Source organism: Aplysia californica, unplaced genomic scaffold, assembly GCF_000002075.1.
Source record: "Aplysia californica isolate F4 #8 unplaced genomic scaffold, AplCal3.0 scaffold01429, whole genome shotgun sequence".
Lineage (NCBI taxonomy): Eukaryota > Metazoa > Mollusca > Gastropoda > Aplysiida > Aplysiidae > Aplysia > Aplysia californica.
In genome coordinates, this window is record NW_004798699.1 from 46,362 (window position 1) to 73,682 (window position 27,321).

Here is a 27,321-nt window from a genome sequence, read left to right on the forward strand (position 1 = left end):
CCCGTGCCCAAGGACTTCGCAAGTACAGTTTCTGAAATTAGTTTTTAAAAAGCACTCCTACCTTCTGTACCATACATGATAGTCTTTATATGATTATTTTTTACTTTTCAGGTCCTCTGTTTGCTCCAGGGATGAGCATGTCTGGCCCTATTGTGGGAGCACAAGGCAATGCTATCACTTCTGGATCAGGCGATAATTCCTTGGCCAGTATTCTGGGGGCTGCGACTCCGGTCTCCAGTACTTCAGCAGCAACAGTTCAGAGTGCTAATATTGAAGGGCTTGCCTCTTTGCTAAATCAGCCTCCACCTCCAACTATTAACACCTTTAACAGCATTGGCTCGATTGATCATTTCAATGCTGCTGGTAAGTTCTTTAGTTAAACACCGGTGGCATTGTTTTCTACACTTCATCGTGGAATTTTAATCTGACATCAGTGTTTGTTTCAAGTAATATTACTGATTAATGCAGGACAGTGTGTTCATACAACAAATTGTTGAGCACTGGGAGGGCATTTCTAAAATTCAGTTCAAATGACTTAGGATTGACAATTTAGCTTGCTTGAGTCATGGATTCCGAGGGTTAAAAAGGGCTACTTTTTATGGGATGTATCGCAAGTTTAACCCTTGAATTTTCTATAATTAAAACAAAAAAAGAAATTAGATCAGCCATTGACAGTGTTGATGAGAAGTGTAGCCAGATGTTAACTGTTTTCTTTGACCATCATTCACAATTATTTTTGGCTGTTGTTTTGGATGTCTTTCCCTTCTACTTAATATGGCTCATTTATTTCATTATGTGTGGGTGGTTGGCGGGTGCTGTGGTGTGGTTTGCTCCTTCCTTCCTACCGAACATCTATCATCCTTCTCGCTCCTCCTTTTTTTGTGTTTGTTACTCTCTTGTAACACCTCTAATCTTCGGCACTTATATGACCTTATAGTGTTGCAAGTGCCGTAAAACTCTTACTAAAACATTTCATTTTGTTTGTAATCACAGCACCTGTTCCTCCAGAACTGGGTTCTCCAAACTTCTCCAATGAACCGTATCCTCCTGTCAGGCGTTCAAGCAAAACGAATGCCATGCAGATCAGGTATTTATCTAGTTGTTTAATTTATTTATTTTTTCTTTGTTCTTGTGCTTTGTTGTGTTGGAAGGGGAGAAACGTTTTTCCCATCATTAAACATTTTGTTCCTGTGTTAACATTCAGTAGTTTGTTTGACAGTGGGCTTATTGATTTATAAAATTACAAGTTCAGTCTTCTTCTGTGTCCAATGTAAGCACACTTGTGTTCTGGCCTGTGTTCTGTTTGTTTGCATCGCCAGAGTACAGGTGTAGGTTAAAGTTGGAAGGTTTTCATACATGCTCATATAAATTCAGATGGACATGAGAAAAATGGAATACGAACTTTTACAACCTATAAGACCTGTTTGGGGGGGGGGGGGGGGGGGCAGAATGAAATGCCCAATGTATAAATGATTTCTGTTTTTGTCCCCACAATTGTTCAAGGTGTTTTGTTCTTGGTTATACGTCTGGTGTTGACTGGCCCTTGGCCCTTGTTATTCAGCAGATTCCCGAGTGGCATGGGCGACACGGAGATTGGCCACTGGGGACCCCAGCACAAACAAGTCAATGAAGTGCCCCTGAGGTTATTTGATTCTGTTGTACCTAGCACTTGCTTGTCTATAGTGTGCATGCATTGTGTGTCTTTATATGTGGTTTGCTGTGATCAGTGTGGGTGAAGGAAATCTTCAAGCATATGTTTCTGTTGCACTAATGTATTCTGCTTTATTATTGTACTGTATTCTGTTCATATAATCCTAGTGCTTAGATATTGGGGAAACAGTAGGTAGACTGTTTGGGGAACAGGATATTGGTTGGTTTAGGGCAGAAAAATTGTGCCTTCCCCTGAACAAATAACTAGAGTTGCCCTTGTAAGATCCATGTGGTGAAGATCTGTTTGAATTTACAAATAAACTGTTCTTGACCTCCGGTAGTTATCCTGACTTGGGTTCTGGAACATAAGAAACCAGTCCCCTTCAACCAATCATAGGAAGCCCCGTCCCCTTCCATCACTAGACTGTCATGTTCTAAGCGGGTGCTGGTCAAGCTGTTAGGTATTAACTGTTATTGCCAGTGAGAATACTTCTGCGCTTGAACTTACTTCACATGTTATCAATGTTTGTTTCGTTTACTAAAGTGATAGGAAAGGAGGCAGTAGATTTGATAGTTTTTGTCAACGCCCTCGTCTGTTTCAGCTCTGAAATATATTGAGGTGTGCCAAAACCCTTCTCTTTTTTAACTCTCTCGGGTTCGCCACTTTTTGAGAAAATTGTGTCGATTCACAACCTCTTCAGATCTTTGCCCTGGTGTGAGTATGTCTTGTACTATACCCAAGCTTATTATGTATCTATGTAAAGGAAATTGAATGTAGAATACAGTAAAATGATAACAATTAATTTTTTTTATGTCTGCTTTCAGTGGTGACCTACTTTAACTGTTACTAAAAATAGATTGCGCACACAATTTTACATGAAACTGACAAACATAAAGAAGGAAAAAAAAAAGTATGATCAGATTGACCCAAAATTTATTGATATTCTAAAAGAATGTCCATTTCTGCTCATGACAGACAAAGAATGAATAATTTAGGACCCATATGAACACTTTGGTGGCACATGGAAAATTACATGTATTTTGGAGATAATTGTTACCGAAAATAGAATTTTCACAAAATTCTCTTATTACTCCCATTGTGCCAAGATTAGGCTATGGTATTTCTACAAAAACATTCAAATCACATTATTTGACAATAAAAGAAGAGAATTCATCATCTAAAAGGTTTATAAACCAACTGTGATGCAAGAAAAATTAAAACTTGAGTTGAAAAATAGTGACGAAAACATTTGTGCATATATTTCCACTCAGAGTATGTCATTGAATACAAAACATCACTCATACTCATTAGCTGGATGATCTAAAAGAAGACAGTTTCTTGTGCTACTAAAACAGAAGTTTTTTCCACACTTGTTACATTTGAAACTAGACACTTTCTCAAGACGATAACAACGAAAACAATTTCTGCGCTAGAGATGGACGAGTCTCTTTCATTGCCGCAAGGTTGGCCTACTCGTAGGTGTATGTGCAGATCTGCAACACAAATGCCTCCATTCGAAAGAGTGAAGAAAGCACCTGTTGAAAAATAGAAACACAAGAAAGAATTGTTGATAAAAGTATCCATGATAAGAGATATTTATGTTAAGATAAATTTGATGGATCCACGAGAGAAATTTTAGGTGGATATATAGGCTATACCAGTAGCCTACATCAACATACAACATTCAGCAACAACACAGCAAAGTACACATTACAAATTATACAACGCTCGCACCAATGCACCATTCAATCAGACAAATGTACACACACAGTACATCTGTGCGGGATGAACCCTTCTCTCCGTCTCGCTCATTCTTTTACCCTCTCTTCTGCCCCCCCCCCCCCTCCGTTTCTCTCTTCCTCTCATGCAAGAGCACACACACATACACACACACACACACACACAAACTCTCTCTCTCTCACACACACACACACAGTGTTCAACAGATCAACAGTTAATTTTGAACATAACAGACATCCCAATTTGTCCGTAAATTCTTGTTATAACTAAAGTAAATGAATAGTCAAGCAAAGCATACAAATTGTTTCATTATTTGAGAAAAAAAGCCTGAGCATTAGCAATACCTACTGATTTTTTATAGTCTTGTTGTAAAAAATAATGATTATAAAAAAGCAAATGGACCAGGGGAAAAATTCACCTGGTGTCAGATATTTCCGCATTTTGTTTGGTCCGGTCCTCATCGAGATGCAGGCCTGGCCGCAGCGTCGGCTTGAACTTGGGTACCTTGCATCATCCGCATCACGTTACGAACCACTGAAGTCACCCCTGTCGGAAAATGCACAGGAACAAGGCATGTTAGAACAAGTCCAGCAAGACTTTTTTTTCCACCACTCCAATCATACCACTCTCCATTTGTCAGACTCAGTTTACAAAAATGACAACTCGCAACTCACCTGAGCTGAGGTCAAATAGACTCTAGAACTAGATCTAGATCTAGATCTAAATAAATTATTCCCTTGTTCACATAAAAATTAAAAATTGATGATACATTTAAATTGAAACAAATAATAACAAACTGCAGTAGATAGCAAACGTTATCAATCAGTTGTATTATGTTGTAAACTAAGAGAATCGTCTCAGGATCCGCCATTTTGAACGTAAACAAGCAGCTAGCAACCGCACCTTGGGTACAAAAAAAATGCCAAAAAAATAATAAAAGCGAGAAAAACCTATCAATTCTAACCAATTTCACAAGAAAACACAAAATTTTAATCATTTATACAATAAAACACACGTTTTAGTACCCCCCGGGCCAATATTATGTTTCGATAGGTCTAGCTGTTCATAGATGCTCAATGCAATCATCACTTACCCGTTGGCTGCACCACTTGGTCCTGGTTGAGGACTTGCTACGTCATTGTCAGACTCTTTATCTGATTCAGAGTCTCTGTCATCGATAGAAAACTCACTAAATGAGTCATCCAGACCATAATCGGGGTCAGAATCGGACATTTTACTTGAAAACTTGTTCGTTTTTTGTGAAGACAGTCGCGCAGCTGTTCTTTGTTTACAAAATGGAGGCGAAGGAAACGAAAGTGGTCGGGAAATTGAGGTCATTATCCGGGCACCTCTAACGGCTAACTCTTTCGAAAAAGGAGTTACAAATTGTGTATTTATAAAAGTTTAGCCATTCCTTTACCGAAATAAACCACATAGCAGACTCTAGGCGAATTTTTATAGCGACAGCCGGCTTCGCTCTGGGCCCACCGGCCATCGACCGATATCGGTCGATATACAAGGGCGTGAACTCGAGAGAGTTAAAATATGTCTTGGTCTTTGGTTGCTTTTCACTCTCACTTGGTTGGGGTTTTTTTTAGTGCACATACGTCTGAAAACTAACTCTGTGTAATGCATCTTGTATATTTATTTCTTTTATTTGAATGTTTGTGTCAGTGCTTCCAACCATTTTTTTTAATTTAAAAGAAACTCCACTGATCGGTCATTTTATTATCAGCTCATTCTTTCTTGACCTTTTCTTCTTCTTCCTCGTTCTCGATGACAGCAGCTAGACAAACAGTCCGATGTCGCGCACAAACTGTGCAGTTCGCTTCGAATCTGAGACACTGCCATAGATCTTTCTCTCAAGGGGAGTCACATTCTGCCACGTCTGTGTGCGAAGGAATCTCTTGACCTAAACATACTATTTGTATAATTTTTTATACCTCTTCATGGAAACCATAAGTCTGTATTTTCAAGTGTAAAGAAGCTAAAACCAATAAGATCTTTTTTTCTCCGTTGTTGGGAAGCACTGGTATGTTTTTGTTTTTTGTATTCACTGTTTGCACGGTCTTCACTTTTGGTGTGCCACTCTTTGTTTAGCGGGTTACCCTCTCTTGACTAAAGGCTTTGCATCTGCCACTGTTTTAGATGTTTGGGGAAAGTCAGATTGAACAAAAATATTTAGTGAATTTGTTGTAAAAAGAGGTGCTTCCACTCTTCCCCACCAATGGCAAATCTGATAGATACATTGTCATAGTCATATACTGGTTGGTTGGTGGTTTGTATTACTTTATTTTTGTATTTTTCTTTAAGTTATTTTTTTGTTTGGTGTATACAGGGTTCTACTCAACCAGAAAACCGGGAAAAAGCCAGAAATTTTATTTTTCAGATTTCCCAGTTGCAAAAACACCATAAAAATGAATAAAAACGAAAATATACGAGAGAAAGCTAGGAAATCAAAAGTGATGCCAGTAGTTATGGTTTTCTGGAATCTTTAAAGTTTTTAAACTCAAGACTTTCAATTTGACAAAAATAGGATTGTAACACCTCACCCCTGATTCTGAAGTTTTTTGATGTATGCAACTGACACCCCAGGGAAAGGGACTGTCCGTGACCATAGCACAATTTTTACCTTGCATTTCTATTCATTTCTACTTCCTTGCTTTGACTTCCTTTTTAAAAAATCACTTTGAAAATGGTTGCAAAATCCAGGACAAAGCGGGAAGTTTTCCCCCCTGGTGTGGTTTGCTCCTTTCCTATTGAACATTTATCATACTTACTTCCTCCTTCACTTACGATCTCACTGATTTGAGAAGACAATTTTTACTATAAAAAGTCAACAGTATGGTCTTGTCCTGAAGAGACTTCATTCGGCCAAGATCCCGCATTTCAGATCATAATTCACAGAACTGAGGCTCAGGTGGGCACAGCTGGTCAACCAGTCTGATCATTGACCAAAACTAAGCCATTCTGTTCAACTGTTGTGAATGCGACCAACTTGTGCTTTTGCGCGCTGATATGACCTTATGCAGTTGCAAGCACCATAAAACTCTTGCTAAACTAAAACTGAATACCAAGCAGGGAAAATTTGCTATCATTGTACTGCGTGTTGCGTCAGATCATCTACTCCCGTAAATATGATCACGTCCTGTCTCAAAATCTGGATCAGTGGGTACAATGTTTGCCCCTGACGGGATCACACAGGTGTGAACTGGTCGTTGCATTTTTGTTTTCCACGAATATTGCACTCGCATTTGAGCCGCCTGCCTGAACTTACATCACACACTGAGTGGGTAGGGCATGGCTACGTCAGATGAGATCACTTTGAAATTGGAACTTGTGTATGCTCAATGTGAAGATTGCGGGCCTGATCATAAATGACTGGATTCTCTGTTACGAATCTGCTAAGATCCTGCATTTTCTTTGCTCCCAAACCTTGGGATCTTAGATGGAGACTAATGTATTCCTATTCTAGTGCAGTCTGTACAATTAAACCTGGAACGTCGCTTTCTTCTGTGTTGTCAGTTGCTGCTATTTGTTGCTTTGCCTGATGCCTGTAGAATGTTTTGTTTAGCCAGTGTGTTTCTTTAATTGTCAAATTAATGAAAACATTTTTTTCGGCTGGGGGCTTTTGTTTGGTATCCTGCTACTGTTATTACAAAATCTACTGTTGTTGTGCAGCATGCGTTTTGCCTATTATATATACGTGAGGCAGTGTGGTGAAATCAGGCGCTTGTCAAATATAAAAAGAAATAGGAGAAACAGACCAGGCGTTTCCCCGCCAGTTGGGCAATTTTTTTTCTTCAAATTTTTGTTTTTATGCTCAGCCCATGTCTATTCAAACACATATTTCCATTTGAATTTTACTGGAAGAAGTTCAGTAAAGGTACAAAATTTTGTCATTCTTCAGTGTTCAAGGACTCTTTAGCTTTTGGAGTTACCAAACCTTGGCGGCTATTTTCTTGCTTGTTTCACCACTGAAACCAGGCGACCTCACCTCCTTCCAATCGCAGATATCTTGACTTCTCTTCAACATAGATGGGTTGTTGTTTGTTTTTTATTGAAAGCACGATAAATGAAGCAGCTTTAAAATTATACCAATAACTCATGTCCAAAAATTGACGAGCGCCTGATTCCACCGCGCCGTGACACGTCTTCTTTTCTTTTGCCATTAACAAGTCCTAGTAATTGTTAATGTGGCAATTTACTCACATAAACTCTATAGAGGTTGTATCTTAACAAATGTTTCTTCGTTTTGTATATTTCTGACTGGTACATTGGTGTTGGTTTGCTTCTCCTTCTCTACTTCATAGTATTTTAAAGGATTGATGGGTGGTTGGAGGATGCCACTAGTCCTATTTCATTTCATTTCCTCTTTTGTTATTGTGTCTGCTTTTTCCCCCTGCACTAAATGGCTGTTAGCGTGTGGATTTAGCTTCTCGGTTCTCGGAGTAAAAATACTTCATTTGTAGCTGCTTTACAGGAGATATGTACAGTTAACTATTTTGAGATGTTTGAATTCATGTATCTAGTTGCATTTAGATGGGAGCGTCAGAAAGTATTATCTTACATGGGTTTACTTATAGAGGATACTTTAAATTTTGAGGTTGCTTGTGTATTGTGTTGGGGGGCAATAGGTGTGCTAGTGGCATCTAGTCTGCACATTTTTCATTCATATAATTGTGTGGCAGTAAAAAGGTCTACTGTAGTTTTATAGTATTATGGACAGAAAAACAAAAGGTTGGTAGTTTTTCTTCCGTATTGAGCTGTTCTAAAATACTGAATGTATTCTCTTGCATGCTTTAAACATTTTTTTATTGGATTGTCCTTTGTCCGGTCTCTATCCTTTTCTATATGTCCTTTGCTGCATATTAACCTTTTCTTTTTTCTTTTTTTTTTTTTTCGTTTTGCAGATGCAAGTTTGGTCAGCTTGGTCCTGGAAAGGGCCAGTTCAACTCACCCCATGGCTTTTGTTTAGGCATTGATGAGGATATAGTTGTGGCTGACACCAATAACCATCGTGTCCAGGTGTTTCAGAAGGGTGGAGAATTCAAGTACCAATTTGGAATCCCAGGTATTCCGTTTGAAGAATGACCATGAACTTCACTGGCTAACTTTGAGAGAGCTTATTGTGTGTCTAGTGAAGCATGCTTTCTTTTTACTAAACAGAACCAAAATGTTCAAAACCATGTGACAGTTTTTGCAAGGGATTAGGGGACTGTCAAGACAGTAAGTTGTGAATGGCCTCTGAATGAACAATTCTATAGGAATAGGGACAAAACTTATGCATTCTGTAGCGACATCACCCAAACGGAAAGCATTTTCACAGCAGCTCTGTAAGAGAATGTATTTCTCCTTACATCGAATACTAGTGAGGGGTTGTAGGGAATGTTGGGGCCTCTGCAGTAAAATTTTCTTCTCTAATACTTTCTCCAGTGGAATATTACTTAAAAAGTGTGCCAATATGACAGCCTGGTGGAGGAAGGTCTGGGATGTGTAGGTGACCTGCCACCTGTGCATTTGAAACTAGTCATCAGTCAAATCTGTCTTATAAGATGTAGCAGTTGTGTGGGGACCTTGTCCTTGCTGAAATGTCCAGGGCCCTCGTGGACAGTTTTGGAAACCTGCAAGCAGACGCTTAACAATTTTATTTTTCATGGTCAGCTGATTTTGTTAAAATGCAATGATTACACATGCTTCTGTCTTTGACCATGGCTCCTTAACAGTCACCATTCTTTATGTTGATGTAGATCTCTCCCTACCCTCCCCATCCCATACTATATTGCCATTATCATGTTATTGTGCTTCACTTTTCTTCTCTTTACTGTACGTATGGAACAGCTGTTTCGTAGGGAAAGATTTCAACAACACAGTGTTCATATATTTACGGGAAACTTCTCATTCTGCACATGTATTGATGAGTGCTCTGTTGACTGTATGCAGATTGTGAACTACGGGTGAATTTTTGTTTCAGGTCGTGAAGAAGGGCAACTGTGGTATCCACGCAAAGTGGCTGTAATTTTGAAGACAGGAAAGTTTGTCGTCTGCGACCGTGGCAATGAGAGGTCCAGAATGCAAATTTTTAACAGGAATGGGAACTTCTTGCGCAAAATTGCAATCCGCTACATTGACATTGTTGCTGGTCTTGCTATCACACCAGAAGGTAAGGAAAGAACTGTGAATTTTTTTCTTCGTGCAATGTTTGCAAATTTAAGAAAAAAGTATTATGTAGATCAATTGCTCAGGAGATGATAGAAAGGAGCTCTTCATGTATTAATGTGGCGAAGATTTTCAGGATAGAATACAATTTTCAAGCCTTCAGTTATGTCTGTTGGATTGACCAACCAACAAGATTGCGCACACTTATGGCTGGTTCATATGTGTTGGTCTAATTGCATTTTAAAAATTTTTATCATATGAAAGATGCTCTCTTGTATTTTAAGATTGCTGGTTACTTGTTAGTCATCTAACAATACATATGGATTCCTAGTGGATGTATCTACTTACTCTTGGGATAAAAGCTCCCTTTGTCTTTGTCTTGCTTGATGGTTGATAGGAATTATTTTTTTTACTCAAATGGATGACTTTTTGCCAACGCATGTTTTCAATAATGTATACTGTTTTTCTAAACTTAAATGCAGCCTTCATTATTCAGACGAAGACGAAGATTTTTTCATGGAAATTTGCAAGTTTCACTCACGAGTCTGACGCCTTTGTTCCTTTTCAGGTTATATTGTTGCTGTGGACAGTGTGTCACCGACCGTGTTTTGGATCTCGGAAACTGGGGATCTTCTGAAATGGTTTGATTGCAGTGATTTCATGCGGGAACCATCAGATATTGCCATCAACAACTACGAGTATTTTGTTTGTGATTTCAAAGTAAGTTCTGTGTGCTGGGGATTTTTTTAAAGGATTTAGTAGATTTTTTTGGATTGCGTGCCAGAGCTAGAAGTAAGTATTTGTTTGATAGTAGATGAAAGGGATACACTGCTCAAAATGCCACGAATGTCTGTCCGGATAATCAAGTCTGGTTGGATTTGAGTTTCACTCCTATTAACATTATTTTTCCTACCTAATTCTTCACTAATGCTGTATTAATTTAACTGAAAACTGCTGTGGATTTTAGCAACAAAACCATTCTCATGTGATGGCTTAACTCATTGGCTATGTATTATTTTCGGCTTGTGGACGAATTTTTTTCGGGAGGGCGAAATGAGATGATGACTAGTGCGCTGCTCACAGGTCTTGGAGGCCATAAATTCAAATAAATATCAACATATTATATACCAACATTTTCAGTATGGTTTGTAGAATACAAATTGTATTGTTTATTTGAGTTTTTTTCAACTTTGGTTCCTGTAAGAGGCGATTATGCAACACAATTGTGATTGGCAGCGGATAAAATTTGAAAACAAAAAATTAACAATCTCAGATGAAACTCAAAAAATATGTTTGCACCTAGTCAAATTATACATCAAAATAACCATATCTGTATATAGAACAGGAAAATATTGAAAAATGAGCAGTTATTTACATACATTCCATAATATTTGTACATTTGGATCATAACCTCCGATATTGAAAAAAAATAATTTTGAAAAAAGGATCCCAAACAGAAAAAACACTCGTATCTTATATGGAATTATTCAGAATTGCATTTGGAATAAACCTATACATGTCTTGGGTGGTACTTTTTGAGTAAATTCACCAAAAAGTAGTGATTTTGGGGAGAGAAAAAATATTTTGACTATTTAGATCTAGGCCTAGATCTAGCACTCAAAAATATTGATTTCTCAATTACAGTGCACTGGCAATTTGAGTCCAGTAGTATCAATATTATAAAGAAGAGTCCTACATTTCTTTAGTGAGCAAAATAATTATACATTTTGTTGTGTAAAAGTACTAAGACTGGTGTCTGGGCTATAATTTGGGCTTCGCGATAAAACAAAGTTGCATAAACTTTGAAATCGTGTTTCAAAACAATCAAAAATTCCGATTTTCGATGGAAATGCTTGACCCGGAAGTCAACTTTATATTATGACCTTTATTTTAACATGGATATGTGGATTGGAATAGAAACCAAGCTAAAATTGAACGTCGGTTCTCGAGCCGCCGGGCTTAGCGTACTGACGGCACTTTAGCCGCGCCGCCCCCCATGGCTCGGCGTAACGAATGAGTTAAGTAATGTTGCAGTTACCTAGATTTTCAAACTTGATCTCAAGTCTGTTAAACTTTACAGCATTGTCATGGGGGGGGTAAAATTACTACGTTGAGATAATACACAGATGCAACACCTGTAAGGGAAAGCTCAAAGTATGTTAGGTGCAAGAGGTTATATCTTGTTCTTAACTTTGTTGGGTTTGGTTTTTGTCTTTTCCCAGGGCCACTGTGTTGTAGTCTTCTCAAAGGATGGGCAGTTCCTTCGCCGCATTGGTTGTGAGAACATAACCAACTACCCCAATGGAATTGACATCAGTGGTCATGGAGATGTGCTTATTGGTGACAGTCACGGCAACCGCTTCCACGTGGGAGTCTTTCAGAGAGACGGATCCCTCATCAGTGAATTTCAGTGTCCCTACGTGAAGGTCAGTCGTTGCTGTGGACTCAAGATAACTTCTGAAGGATATATTGTCACCTTGGCCAAGAACAACCACCACGTGCTGGTGCTGAACACTCTGTACATCAACTAGAGCTCCCCCAGTGCTGGAGACTGGCCATGTCACGGTAGACGAGTGATGTTCAGCTTTCTCTACTGGTCTGCAACTGGGTTGTAAATAACCTTTTTAGGGGTAAGACGCGTAATGTATGGAGTGTGTACAGGAAGCTTGAAGGAATGTTGTCATGGAGGATTTCCTCACTGTTTTGTCAAAAATTAATTGCCACATCTTGCAGGATATGCTTCACTCAGCACGGACGACGTAAAAATTGAATGTTGGCTTTTTGAAATATGATTTTTGTTTTCTTTTCCTCCCATTAAGCTCAAGATGAAAAATCTCATCTTGTTGCTCCTAAGTTTGATAGAATTAATTTTTGCATCTAATTTTTTTTGTCCTATGTATTATTAGTGGAGCTTGGAAAGAAAGTGTAATTAGTGTTTGCCAGATGAGGAATGATCTTATGAAACATTTTTTTAAAGTTGTTCTAACATTGTTTTGTTAAATGCAGTATTGTTTCAGAATTCACTTTTGTAAATGGATGTGTAAATGTATTGGTTTGTGTGATGGTGGGAAAATGGGGAAATATGTCAGCATGACCGGAGATTTAACTGTAGGTTATTCTATATAAATGTACATATACAATATTTTGTTTATTATTGAATTTAGTGTGGATTATTTGACGAGGAGGTTGAAGTGAGAAAATGTTCCATGTACCATGAGCAATTACACAGGCATTTGTTCATTCATGTGACACCGAGAAATGCTCTCCTTATTGTCTTTTTTTTTCCTCTTGAAAAAAGAAAAAAAATGTGTAACCCTGGTTTAAAGGAAAAATCAATTTTCAGTGCCATTAAATTGATGAAAGGAAACTTCTGTGCCATCGAAATCTAAATGTTGACAAGTTTTGAAAATAGTTGTTTATTTGAAGATTAGGTTTGAAATACCTTTTGCAATCGGATGTACTGATTGCTGTGGCATGGTTGATTATGAACTTAATTGGCCACTGGAAGTTTGAGATTTGAACTCATGTTGGGTCAGGGTTTTCTTTTCCCTCTTTGGATGATTTCCCCTCAGACCGGTGCCCCAATGAGGAGTGAGATACGGCCTTCGAAATTATTTTTGTGTCTATTATGGAGTCAAACAAAAACATCTGAAGGATTGTAGCATTTTTTTCAAGTCTTTTATCCCACAGTGATTGCAATTTCTTTCTTTATGTCATATTGTTTACTATTTTTAAGTATACTTTGTCATAATATTCATATACTTAATTCCCAGTACCCATTTTCCCTGAAAGTTAGATGATTTTTTTTTTTTGAGTTGTTTGTAGAAGACATTGTCTCTATAAATCTGTAATATTTGACAAACGTGCTCAAAGAGTCTTTTTATCTTCAGTGACTGTTGTTATATTGACAACTATTTTTATGTCCTCCATATCTACTCTTACCAATCTCCCACCTCCCCTCTTTTTAACACATCGTTCATCTTCACACAGTATTATTATTGTTGTTGTTTAAAAGAATTATTACAGAATAACAAGCAGTTGTCCTCAGATTGTAAGGATGATAGTCCTTACAGCTGACGGTTCAAAAAGAAGAAGCGTGATATTATTCTCCCTTTATTCGCTTAAAGCTATGCATATTGGGGCGCTTCTTATATTTCTTGTCCCTTGTGCCCAAAGAAATTTTACACTGGAATTTTGGTAGGGGGAAACACATTCCATGTAAAGATCAAAGTACTGTTACATATTTTCCCCATTGTTCTCAGGCCAATATTTTATCATGTGTGTTACTTCCGAAGGGCATAAAGCAAAACAATGTTAAAATTCAGATGATGGAAATAAGCTCTTTTTTAAGTGGTGTAGATCTTTCAGGCAATTTGGTTTTTTAAGTACCAGTACGCATATTTGCCCTTTTTAGGGACGAAAATTTAGCCACTTTTTGGATTATATACACAGGAGCAGTGAAATTTATCATATCATACAACTGATCAGTAAAACCAAGGTGCACACTGTATATGATAATTGTTTATCTTCTGGTGTAGCTTATCAAATTTTCCTGAAATATGTGCCAATACTATATTTGATGTTTTATTATTTTATTGTTTGTGAAGCAGATATACATTCAGACCTTTACAGAGACCTATTTCCTCTGTGAGGGCTCCTGAATATACAAGGGTGTTTCTCTTCTTGCTCTCCCATATTTTAGGAAAATAAATTTAAATCAAGAGGAAAATTCATCGGCGGTTTAAACGATGGATGCCTCTTTAATGTTTCTTTCAGCAAGTTGTTTTTTCTTTTAATATACTTGTTCACTGAAAAAGAACATGTGTGGTTTACTTAATTTTTCATAATGGTCAAAATATATAGACCATTGTGATGATAACATGAAACATTCTGCAATCTCATCAGTAACCAATGCTAATTCCATTTATTCCGTACATACCTCTAAATAGCAGAAGTGAAACAAGATTTACATTTTCCCCCCTCGCTGTTATTTAGGGAGTATGATTATACTTTTGTTTTACATTCATCTAATCTACAGTCTCTGGAGGGAAGGGGTATGATAAAATGGTCTGTCCATAGTCTGTATACATTGATTATGCAAAATGCTTGTGTATCTAATCTAGTCATATATACTCATATCTGGACATGACCTTATAATTTTTCTGTTAATTTTCCCCCTTCCCCTTTAAATCCTTCCCCTTAATACATATATATATCTATATATATATATGACTTTTCTTGTTTTGTTTATTATTTTTTTTATTTATTTATATTTTTTGTTTTTGCCGTGCCTTAAGAAGATTTTTACTTTCTGTTTTCGTGTTCAGTGTTGATGAAGCTTTACAACAGATATTTATATTATATTACGATACAATGGATTCCCACTCCCACACCCACATTTTCCCCCCCTTTCTTTTTCAAGTTTTATATCATCTTTTATTATATTTTAAAATGAATTTGCTTTTAGAAAAATATTCAGGATTGCTCTAGAAGCATTATACACCCTTTTTGTATTGCAGGATCATCTTGCTTTTTGGTGGTCTCCGCTGCGGCCTCTTGGCTTTCAATATCATGCAAGATAGTTTGCTTCGTTTGAAAAGCAATGGGTGTATAATACTTCTTGCCACTATATATTTCATTGACTGCAAGTGGTTTTTTTTGCAGTAACAACTCAAGAAAGTGAAGTTTAGCACCCACCATACTTATACTAAATGCAAACTATTGTTTATTTACTTGTTCAACTAAAAGAATCAAAATGAATCTAAGTAGATCTCAGCCTCAGAAGTAGTGAACATAAAGGTTGGTACGGCTTGCACACAGCACGGGGAAATAAAGCGTCGTGTGTTCTATTGCCCCCCTTTCTCTATCCCAGTTTATGCTGAAATTTATTATTTTTTATTGGTATTCCAGACATCTATTTATCCTGAACCATTTAGAGAAATTTTACTGAATTCAAGCAGAAATAGGGGGAGGAAATATGGCTTCCTTTTGAGCCTATTTTCTTGTCATAACATATATACATATATATATATGTCTCTCGTTTGTTTGCCTTTGTCATTCAGACAATCTAGGTTTCAGACCTGTCACCCGTCGCGGTTGGGTTTATGAGAAATCACTTTCAATAATGGCCTCCATGAAACACATTGCTATTTTATGTGTAAATGCACGTTATTCTATTTTGCTGTTTCATTAAAGCACATTTGACCTCACATGTTCGTAACTTTGCTGTTGAAAGGAATTAATGTTGAGGGTGAAGCGTCTTCACAAAAATAGGGGAAATGAATGAGGGTTTGAGACAATGGGATTTCTCTGGTGGGGCTTTTGGCAATATTTTCCTGTTGAGGTCCTCCAAAATTTTGCTGTAAAAAACAACAAACCCATACCTTTTTTTGTTACCGGTAGTGAATTTTTAAAATTTATTTAAGAAACCACAGTACTTGGAGTTACTACTCTTTCGCTTAAGCTTGTGTAAAAAGAAATTTGAATAAAAAATAAGATTTTTCATTGTCATTGTTATAACAGAAGAAATTTAGTGGTCTACCCATTTTTGGTATGGCTTTGGGGCTTACAATTGATTATTTTTTCCCAACGATTTGTCTCATGACTTAGGATGTCTTGTATATGTGCACATGATTCGCTTTTAACAAAGGGTTTGGTGAATGCAACTCCATATATGGCCCTTTAGAAAGAAAAGATAAGGAGATGGGATAAAGGTTGTACAGTATGATTGTGGAGTCTGTCCATATTCAATTGACATCAGCATTGTCACAGGCATTTATCAACTGTTTTTTAAAAAAAAAGAATGAGAGAGGGGTGATTTATTACTAAGTAGACTTTTGGCAGAAGAAAAGCAAAAGTAAGCAACTATAATTCTCAACCTCTAATATTTGAGGTGATTCAAATACTTGGAATGTACTAGCACACTGCTTATGTCTGTTGTCAAGCATTAAAATGTATATCTGATGAAAAGGGGGCAGCCCCGCGCCCCAAAGCTTGAAGGGTCATTAATTTTTTTCATATTGTTAGTAAGGCTGTCAACATGACAGAAGTTATGGTGGCCAGACCTGTTTGGTAAACTTAAAAGTTGTTATCTTTGTGCTTCCACACGATGACTGTCCCCATACACTAACTGTGCTTTGGTCAAAGATACGTTGGGTGGTCCAAGGGTGGCAGGTCTGAGACTGCCCTTGCGTTAGATATTTATTTTCCTCCCTAGCAATTACAACGAGTTTTCATCACATGCTTGTTACTTTATGATTACTTGTGATTCTTAGTGTTCATGTTTTCTATTCCATCTGGATTATTTATATTATATATAACATTTTATTCACTCATAATATGGTACTGATTATGTTGAATGTTTGCTCCATGCTGAGATTTGTTTCTTAAGGGAAAGAAATTCAACTTGTCATATTTACCGTATTATTTATTTGTAAATAGTCTCAGAGTATATCATGATGATCATCGACTTTCTTTTCTTTGTTTGTATTTGGAATATTAGATTTGACCTTGCGAAGCTGGACAAAGCTTAGCTTTGACAAATAACATCAGCCTCTGGAGTAGCAAAGGAAAACAGACCCTCACACTTTCAGTTACTCTCCTATCGTCAAGGAAGGAATTTTTGCTTTTGTTGATAGCTCTAGTCTGGCCATGAGATTTCTATTGTTTGTTGTTGCTTTCTTAAAACTTTTCTTAAAGCCCTGGAAAACATAGAACAACTCTAAAGAATTTTCGGACTGAAAGGGCTCGTTCTCATGGAGATTGACTAGTGAATTGGCAGCCCGCACACTCTGTGTGTAAGTTTTCACCCTCTTTGCAGTATATGTTTTAGTTTTAGAAAACTATGTTGTTTTCAATAAATACGAGCTATTTTCTGTTTTATCTTTGGTTTCCCTTTTGGTCCAAGTTATATAAACCAGGGAAGTTATCCAAATGGTTTTTACATTTAGCATATGATTTTACATACGGTGCTGTATATTTTATTTCATGTTTCTTGTTTCGTTCAGCCAATCCAACCCGCCACATTTGCATTATGTGGTAATGGCTTGGCTTTGACCTAATATCTCATTCTCTCCCAAAAATTGGGGCAAGTGAAGAACAAATGTAAATCTGTCTGGATATTTATTTAATCCCTTAGATGCCTTGAAATTCCGTAATGAATGTATTACAAAACTAAAGTGTTTAAAACAATAGCTTGTAGTATTACTAGTATGTTGCTTTTGTTGAATATTTTAGATTGCAGTGTTTGGGAAAGTTTGTAAACAAGGACAAGTTACTGAGCATTATGTGCAAAAGTAGCTTGTCTTTTGTTGGACGGTATTATTAGAAAGTGACCAGCAGTTATACACTCTTTTCTCCACTGAATGTTTAGAATTGCCTTCTGTTTGGAGCCTTCCAGAATGCATTTCTGTACCACACACGCCTATCATGCTTCTATTTTACAGACTGTTTAGGGCAAAGAATGTCCCAACTTTCAAAAAGATTTTTTCTCCGAGGGAAGATCATATATTACGAACAAATTTTGTGATTTTGAGGAACTTCTATACACTAATTTGATTGGGACTGGTGTTCTAAACATTTACTCGCCAAAACACCAAAGTCTTTGTGTTGTTTCGCACACGGTTGACTCCATTTTGGGTGCGACATCAAAAAAAGAAGAAAAAAGTTCACAGCCCTGGTATTTGTGTGCTTTATTCTCTCTATGTGTGATTGAAAATGGCTGCTGATATATTCTTTTCTGTCCCTCTGCTGTTCCTATATCTAGCTTTTTACTAATAACTAAAACTACCTTGCAAGTTTGCTCTTTCAAGTCATTATCTCAAATGTCTTTTCTCTTTTCTTCCAGTCCATCCAATGTCCCTAATGTTGATGACTTGTTCAATTAGTCTTACACAAAACTTGTTTACCTGCAGTAATTCCATGAGCTGGTTTTGGGCATACATAGGGATTTACAACTGGAGATTTTATGTTACTATATACCCACTTGAAAGGTGGGGGCGGAGATGTCTGAATTCCTCGCTCCCTGCCTTATCACTCTTTATCTTTAGAATTATCCCATCAATTTTAGTTTTTCTATTTAAATGTTCCATTTTTCTGACACGTTGCTGATTGTCATGTTTATTTATTTTTTTTCTTTTGTCAAGTTATTTTTCCCCATTCCTTTAACTGGATTTCACACTCATGAAGAAAAAAATTGAAGAAAAAAAAAGAAAAAAAAATACACAAAAAACAAAAAAAATGTCTGTAAAAAAAATTGCAATTATTTACAAGACGTTTATGCTTTCAGTTTAATTGATTTTTTTTTTTTTAAAGAAAACAAATCTTTGTTGTTGTTCCAATTTGGTTCTAATCTTTAAATTTCCTGTTCTGTTTTGCATTTTTGTTGGGTTTGATTTTAATATGGAATATATCTGTGAATGAATTTTTTTTTATTCACTCACAGATTTAGTTTGTTTACCCTCTGCTTAATCTCTTGTAGTAAATTATGCAAATGTTGTGCAGGGTTGTAGGTTTTGTGGACCATGACTTTATCATAGTCCTCACCTGGTGACACATCGGTTGGCATTTATATCTTTGAATGTTGTAACCCTTTAAGAGATTGAAAGAATGCTTGAGTCTGTGGTTCCTTTGTATTTTAAAATTGTATTTGTGATGTTGTTTTCTTTTGCCAGAAGGACATGTAAACCAAGGAGTGGAAGATGATGGTGAACGCATAAAAATTTAATTTTGATTTTTTAAACTGGGAGAGTACTCGGTTTGCGAATACTGTACAATTGAAATATATATTAAAATACAGTAGTGTGCAGATGTATTGTAAGAAAGAGGAATTGGACTACAAATTAATCTTACAATAATTAATGTCACACATACACACAGAATCAACCCTATAGTATCAACAAAAATTCTCACTCGACTTGACCAAAGTAAACCGTTAGGTTTTTCCATTGTTAAAAAACTTGTGTAGTAATAAGGTGAAATTTCTGTTTAAATGTTTGTATTTGGTTGAACAGGTGTTTTGAGATTGTTTCCTCCAAGTGGACAGATTTACATGGAAACAGAACCAAACTTCCCAGTGCGGGAGTGGAGTTCCCTGTTGAAACTTTGGCCTATCAATGAATGACAACAACAGAAAATTTCTAATGCCAAACTTGGTTTATGAGTGTTCTGCTGGACATTTTTGTTGTAGTTCGTCTTAAGTGCGGGCAAATACTGTTTCCTCTTGATAGCCTAGCCTTTCATTGTCAGTCCCAATGATTGTTTGGGTGTTTTTATCCTTAAGGATGTTTGCCATCATTTGATGGGTTTGTTAATTTTTTTTCTGTCTCTTCAAACAATACGATTCTCAGAAATAATCATTTATCACTGATGAAAAATTTGTACCTAAAATGCATTTGAATGGGGGTTTCTTTCTTCTTCTTTTCTTTTTTTTTTTTTACAACAGCTGTAAAAACAGTAGAATTTTATTTTCAGTTTTTTATTTTGTTCTGATTGATGTGAAGGATTAAGTCGGTGCATGTAGGGGTCCTTTTGAGTTTTATGTCCTTGTGAAAAATAATCAGACAAAGCATACTGCATGTATCCTATTTTGAAGTGCTTTTTTTTCCTCATTGTCTGACCATCCTTGTGTTGTGCTTTTGACGACACATATGTATGTATAGAGTTTATAGAAGACAATTCTCCCTCCCAAGTCTTGGTGGTTCATAATTCTGACCACTCTTCTGGTCTTTTTGGAAAGTTGCTCACGGTAACCGCTTCCTTCAGGGAGAAAATGCGCTGGGGCGGTGGGAAAAAGTAGTGTGTTAAGTTGTTGCTGTCTATAGTGGTTGATTTGTGTGTCAACAAATGGCTACTCCTATTTTTGTTTGATGTTTCCAGTGACAGAGCTTGAGGGCTGACACTGAGTTTCCATTTCCCTTTTCATCTGATGTTCAGTATTATGTTAACTACATCTTTCATTTTACATTTCATACTGTCTGATGCATATATTACTCCATTTCTTATTATTGGACCAGAAAACCCCCACCCAAATCCCTTTTTAAAAAGTTCTTGAAGTCTAATCAGATTTTGCTTTTACACTGCTTTCAAAAAATGAACAAGGAATTGTGATGTGGTGAATGGGTGTTGATGGCTTGAGTTGCATTTGACTACAAGTGCAAGACGATTGCAGTGACTGTAAGATATAATCAAATAATTATTAGTTATTACTGTAGGTCTAATATCTTCAAGAGTAACCACGTGTATAGAGAAAAAAGGGACGTGTTTTCAAAAGTTTTGTTTAAAATTTTTTCTTGTTAGGCATACTGTTTTGTTATCCCAGTTTGTTTGTGAATTCTCTGACAATTTGACTTTGAATACACGTGCAACCTCAGAAAAGTGTATGTGTACTGCAGTCTCACTTTGGTGAACATTTTTATTTTGGTGAGAGGATTTAACTTGTTGCAGTTTCTCTCTCTCTCTCTTACCCCACATTATATTGCCTTGTTTTTGTTGCTCGTTGTAGGGCCTCTGAGTGACGAGTATTGTTCATGAACAGTAGTTAATGACCATATCCACTTATATATATTATTATAGTCTTAAGTTTTATTCTAGTTTGGTTTATTTTATTATAGCTCTTTTGACAGTTCTGCAGTTCAGAAGTAAAAGAAAAAAACAAGCATACAAGAGAACACAACTAGGGCAGATTTGCTATTGCAATCTATTAAGAGTGCCCGGAGTTTGTTAGCAAATGTTTTGAATTTCCCCTCCCGTTCCATCATTTATTCCAGACACGAACTTGTACTCCTTTGTTATAACTTTTACATTTATTAAAGACAGATCTCATTCATTCCTTTATTGTATTTCAGTAATTAATTATAGTCAAATAGTTTCCTGGCTTTCACCCATATCCCAGTTTGGTTTATTCAATAGTAAGTTTTAATTACCGTATTATTATTTTTCCTCCCACCCCACGTTCAAGTTGTACTCATATTGCAATTTAAGATTTACAGTATGTGATATTATATTGTGCTTTTGGTAAAAAGGTGAGAAGCTCTTTTTATTGTACGTTTATTTTTTTTTATGAGCACATAGGGCTTTTGATTTGCTTTTTCTTTCTCTTGTATATGTATCACCACTTTGGTGAGGAGAGGAAGAAAATTGCATACATTTTGACCCATTGCTGAGTCTTAAGCTTAACCGATTTAGTTATATTGTTTAGGGGGGTTGTTTTTGTTTATATTTTACCTCGAATGTTGCAGCCATAATGAAAAGCTATCAGTCCATAATGAACATCAGGGTGAAATTGTTCAGGAGTCTCCAGACAAAAGATTTTGGACAAATCTTTCCCATGTACAGTATAGAGACTTCCCTCCTTGCTAAATTTGTCTGGTCTGCCATTTGCTTCGTGGGAAATCACTGGAAATGCAACAGCTAATTTCTTAAACAAAAGAATTGCGGCCATACTTTTTCCTGACCTTTCGAATGCTGGATGCCAACGGTAGACCAATCTATGTTGGGGGAAAAGACTATGTAGGTCTGCTTGTCCAAGCTTTTGGAAAGGTGCCTTTCAGTAGATATGGTGTCCAAAGTTCTCTCCAGGCCGAGATTACTTTTTGGCAATGGAGAGAAGGGGGAAAAAAAACGCTGAAAAGAATATCAGAAAGCAGATGATAGGGCTCCAGTTGAGTTTTCTCTCTGGTTGTTGCTTTATAGATTGGAGGGAAGTCGATAAATAATTATATTTACAAAAGCAATATATGAAATTTATTTACTGTACATTTTGCTCAAATATTTCTTCCTTTTCTTCTATTCTCTCAAGATTTTAATGGAGAACATTTGTACAAATCCTGTACTTAGTGTATACATTAGGCTGATTGTCCATACAAGTATTGCTATACTATCAGTCATATGCATTACGATAATCAAAGGCTACTAACTATGCTTGACTATTTAGTCATTATATGCTAATCAGGTTGCTATGATATCCGGTGACAGTGGCTTTGTGCTTTTTGTTTAGTTGGTTTTTCCCCCCCTGTCAATGCCAACCCATGTGTCCCACCTTCACCCTCTGCTTGTATATTTGACAGAGTCCTGTCTCCTTACTTTTGTGGGTTTTTTAGAAAAAATGTAAATATTCCACCTGTGACATCCCACTTTTAGTGGTGTCTTTGAGATTGTAGTGCTGGTTAAGCTGATATACTGTGTACTGTACCTGAACAAAAAGTTCGGTCATATTAGTCATGGTTTTCTGTATCTGTAACAGATAGCAAAATTGGATAGACCTGATTGAACCACGGTTTCTTTGGGAGGGGCGGGGGGTGTAATGAGATACATCTGCAGAGTGGATTGTGATTATCTTGTTTCTTTACTCTTTTTACATTTCCTCCATTTGAATTTCAAGTGTATCACACCCAGCATTATTCTTCCAATAATTGCTGCATAGAGATAGGCCAGAGGGGCACTATACACGAGTATTCATATATTATATTATATTATATTCCTATTTTTTGGAAAATACATCGGCCATTTCTTAAAATGTATGTTTATGTTAAGATGTATGCAAAAAAATGGAATAAAGGTGTTCTTTCAATCGATTTCCTTCTTTTGGTCTTTTGATATTTTCTGTGTGTTGACTTTACAAATGAGCTCATAGGTCCACATGCATGGAATACTAAGTTAACATGGGTTACATATTTGAGCTTGAAATCTGCAATAGTTACATGTAGTTGTGAGTTTCAAATGATTTTGAAACTAAAGGCACACATCACCAGTGGCTTCGATTTAGTAAAGTGGAAGAGGTTTTGACTCGAGGAGAGTGCAGAACGCCCACCAGTAGATTCCTTGAATGGTCTTATTTAATTGCGTCTGGATTACATCGCCATATCTGAACCCCCTTCTTCAGATTGCGTTGTCGATTGTAAAAATGTCTTTCAGCACTGGTGGTGTCAGTAATCCAGTGGTTGGGACTACCAGACTCATAGTCGTTAGATTTCAGGTTTGGAGGTTTGGCGTTTAACTTAACTTTGTACGACACTGTGTCCTTGGGACAGGCACTGGGTGTGAATTTCCCATTTGGCTTGGTCCTATTACAGTACATGTGTTTAATAATTTATAGATGGATGTTATCAGGAGGTCCTGCCTCTAAAATAATCTTCGGGTTGCAAGAGGTGTTAAACCGAATATAATTTAAATAATGACGGTACCTATTCAGTATACTATACGATCTTTTCAGCACGAAATGACCGTTCTACCATGTTAATGTGCTTCTGTTTCCTGAAACTCTAAAACACAGCTGATCCAGTCATTCTGCACACGGTAAGCCGGTCCACAATGTGACAAGACTGAGGGAATCCCAAAGGGAGGAGAAAAAAAGGAAGAAGGCCAATATCCACGTGGGCACGAATTGTTTCATCTGGACGCAGATCTTGGGAATATGTGGCACAGCTAGACGGACAGAGCGCCCTTCTTGGTGGCTGATACCCAATACTGTTCCTGCGATTTTATGAAAAAATAAGATTTTGATATTATGCAAACAGCCCAAAAATGTGAAATTATGTGATTCTGTTAATTGTTAACAAAGAAAGATAAGGAAAATAGTCAGAAATTAGGCGAAAAATGATCAAATTTTGCTAAATGAAAATGTATGCGGGGCGCATAAAACCGTGGGGACAGCCAATACACCAGGGTGTGAGAGGCAGAGGATGGCTATACAACCATTCTAGAATAATCTTATGTATTATGTGAAGTGCGTGTACTTTTTGTTGTCACGTGGGTGTTTGGATTTCGTCAAAACTCACACACACTCACTGTGTATTGGTAAAAATTGTTGTTGTATTTAAAAAGGGGGGGGGGCTGGGTCAGCACGGTTAGTATATATATTGACGAAGGCAGACTTTTCTGCCCAACTATCCCAACCTACGCAAATATTCTTGCCATCATTACATAACTATATGAATATTACAGTGTCATCAGGCCTACCATCAACAACCGCGACATCAAAAGCTACAATTAATTAATTACAGTCGCAGTAACAGAATCGGGGTGCTAATAGTAATTATGTTTGGTCAATACCCCTGTACGGCTGTGAATGCTGGACAATTCCCACAGATAGAGAAAACAAAACATAATTTATTTTAGTAGAACTAGAACAAGAAGTAGAAGCAACCGAAGTTTAATTTAGTTAATAAACATCTACAACGATACAACAATAGGGTTAGGGAAAACGGAGATCTCTCTCTCTCTCTCTCTCTCTCTCTCTCTCTCTCTCTCTCTCTCTCTCTCTCTTTCTCTCTCTCTCTCTCTCTTTCTCTCTCAGGCCTCTCGCTATCCTCCCCCCTCCCCCCTCTCTCTCTCTCTCTCTCTCACACACACACTCTCTCTCTCTCTCTCACTCTCTCTCTCTCTCTCTCTCTCTCTCTCTCTCTCCCTCTCTCTCTATTGATTCTATAGTGAACACTTTTTTGCACTAACTAAGCGTTCTCAAACTCAAACTCAAACCATGCGTTCCGTTCAATAAACATTGCCTCGCAATTAGAAGAAAAAAAAATGACTGACATCCTTTTAAAAGCGATATTGTCCCAACTGTAAACCTTTTTAAATCTTCAGAAAACCCCCACTGGGACTTTTTAATTAGTATTAATTAATGAATTTTCTAGAATTGAGCTAACACTAACAGGTGTTCACTAAAATATTAATATTAGGTTAAGACAAATTGATACAAGTCACCGTCACTGTGCAAAAGCTGGAGAGTTAATGTTTGATAGTTGAGGAGATATTTGACTATAAGTTGCGCCACGAATTTTTGATTGCACGACGTACCGGTAATTTTATTTTATTTTAAAGGGGAGAAAAACAACAAACAAAACAAAAAGCAAAAAAGCAAGAACCAACAGAGTATAAAAATTAATTCATATCGACAATGACAGTCTTTATTCATCTCGCAGGGAGAAATTTGTCTTGGTTGTTAATTATCAATGGCAGTAGGCGTTACAAAAGTTAGACTTAATAAAGGTGCACTTACGCAAACGCACAAGGCAGGACATTAGGTCAAGTACAATATGTCTCACGTGCTGGGACAACCCGCTCCGTAAACTCTCTCTCTCTCTCTCTCTCTCTCTCTCTCTCTCTCTCTCTCTCTCTCTCTCTCTCTCTCTCTCTCTCTCTCTCTCTCTCTCTCTCTCTCTCTCTCTCTCTCTCTCTCTCTCTCTCTCTCTCTCTCTCTCTCTCTCTCTCTCTCTCTCTCTCTCTTTCATTTGTAGCACTGTGTGTTCAGTAACCTCACTGCAGTTTTTACGAATGAATTTCCATATTTGTCTGTTCTTGCTTTTTTGGAAATGTATCGTTTACTGCGGGTCGATAGTTGAAATTACAAGAATTTTGGAGAAAAAAAAAAGGTTGAAGACCGATACTTTAAAATTTAGATTTATATATAATTTTTTTTTTAAAGAGAGAGAAGTCGCCTCTGGAGCGCGCACAGACAATTTAATCCAGACACCTTGGCAAAACGTGGAATGTCTTGATCTAGATCTACTCTTTCACCTGTCTCGGTGTTGTCATCACAAAGCTCTGTAACTTCAACACCATAGCGCACTAGAGTACTAGAGTACTACTAGTGTACGCTATGTTCCACATTGTTCTGTATTGCTCTTCCATAGGCTAACGTACGAGTCTGGTGTGTTGTGAGCCCGGCACAAAACGTGTTTGGACACGTTTTTTCTAGAAAGTTGCGGAGTGTCCATTCTTGTGCTTCTGACAAAAAGTCAATAACGGTGGGGTTTGCTGGCATACCGGAAGTAGTTCGGCTGATGCCTAGGCTTGCATTCGCCCATACTTTCACTTTTTGCACACAACGACCGAGTGTCAATTTTGGCACACCGAATAAGTTCTGCAGATGCTTTCTGGATATAATATTCTTAGCCTACCATTCTGAACAGCCTCCACCGGCTTTTTTTTTTCAATATTACATTTGAGATGTAGGGGTAAATCCCGCTTCGGGTCTATAGATCAATACACGTAACATTTCTGGAAAAAAACACAACAACAAAGAAACAAAACAAAGCAATTAAAAACCCAACAACAACAAAAATCAAAACCCAGGAAAGTGGTAAGAGAAATATAGAACTACACATCAGGCTAATATGATATATATTATTATTATGGGCTGCTTACTAACATTAACCAAGCTTGTACTTTTATTGCGAAATGTTCCGTTCCGATGTGATGTGATAATTTGGCACCGGATACCGGTAAGTTAATCTCTTTGCTGCAGGACAACTGGGACACCAGGTGAGGTAAAATGGGTCACTGTGTCCCAATTCTCCGAACCATGGGCGGGCAGACCAGTTTAAAAAACATACTCACCTTCAGCTGAACATCAGCACATTCGATGCTGAGGGACAGAAACTGGTCTTGAAAAAAACAACAACAAAAAACAGTTCGGCAAAAGTGGGCCGTCTTTGGGACTAGAAAACTAACACGGAAGTAGAGAGTTGAAGTTGAAGGGATGTGTAACAACAGTCCAAAGGTAGAGTGATAAGTAATACTAATACACTAATACAATCAATGCTCTGCGGTTATAATGTAATTGATCTATATATAATTTTTGTTCATACATTCGTCCCAGTGTACCCGCGTCCTACTTCTCCACACATACTCCACATTAATTCAAAACGCTTCGAAAATGTATCGTGATAACTGACACGTGTATTTTTTAGTTTTAGTACAGGTTTTACGGCACTTGCAACTGCATAAGGTTATAACTTATATGAGCGCCAATGATAAATGTATGTATGTAT

The 27,321-nt window shown here is 37.2% G+C and overlaps 1 protein-coding gene and 1 long non-coding RNA gene across 5 annotated transcripts in view; one reads left to right on the top strand and one right to left on the bottom strand.

Annotated features, from left to right (window-relative positions):
* The window catches only part of LOC101859907 (brain tumor protein), a 54,010-nt gene extending 35,222 nt beyond the window's left edge, over nt 1-18,788 (top strand). For 2 of the 4 annotated variants that reach the window (XM_013090697.2, XM_005112822.3), the window contains exons 8-14: nt 112-363; nt 994-1,087; nt 1,562-1,642; nt 8,305-8,465; nt 9,366-9,554; nt 10,119-10,270; nt 11,773-18,788. In XM_013090697.2, the coding sequence (XP_012946151.1) occupies nt 112-363; nt 994-1,087; nt 1,562-1,642; nt 8,305-8,465; nt 9,366-9,554; nt 10,119-10,270; nt 11,773-12,081 (1,238 nt within the window). In that variant the 3' untranslated portion in view covers nt 12,082-18,788. The remainder of the gene's footprint in view (nt 1-111; nt 364-993; nt 1,088-1,561; nt 1,643-8,304; nt 8,466-9,365; nt 9,555-10,118; nt 10,271-11,772) is intronic. The other 2 variants (XM_013090698.2, XM_013090699.2) reach the window with 2 other exon arrangements.
* Nucleotides 2,568-4,926, bottom strand: LOC106013882. Its single transcript, XR_001185466.2, has 3 exons — nt 4,485-4,926; nt 3,810-3,937; nt 2,568-3,186 (listed from the first exon to the last, which is right to left on the bottom strand). It is a non-coding gene; the product is annotated as an uncharacterized LOC106013882 (long non-coding RNA).
* Nucleotides 18,789-27,321: the final 8,533 nt, after the last annotated feature.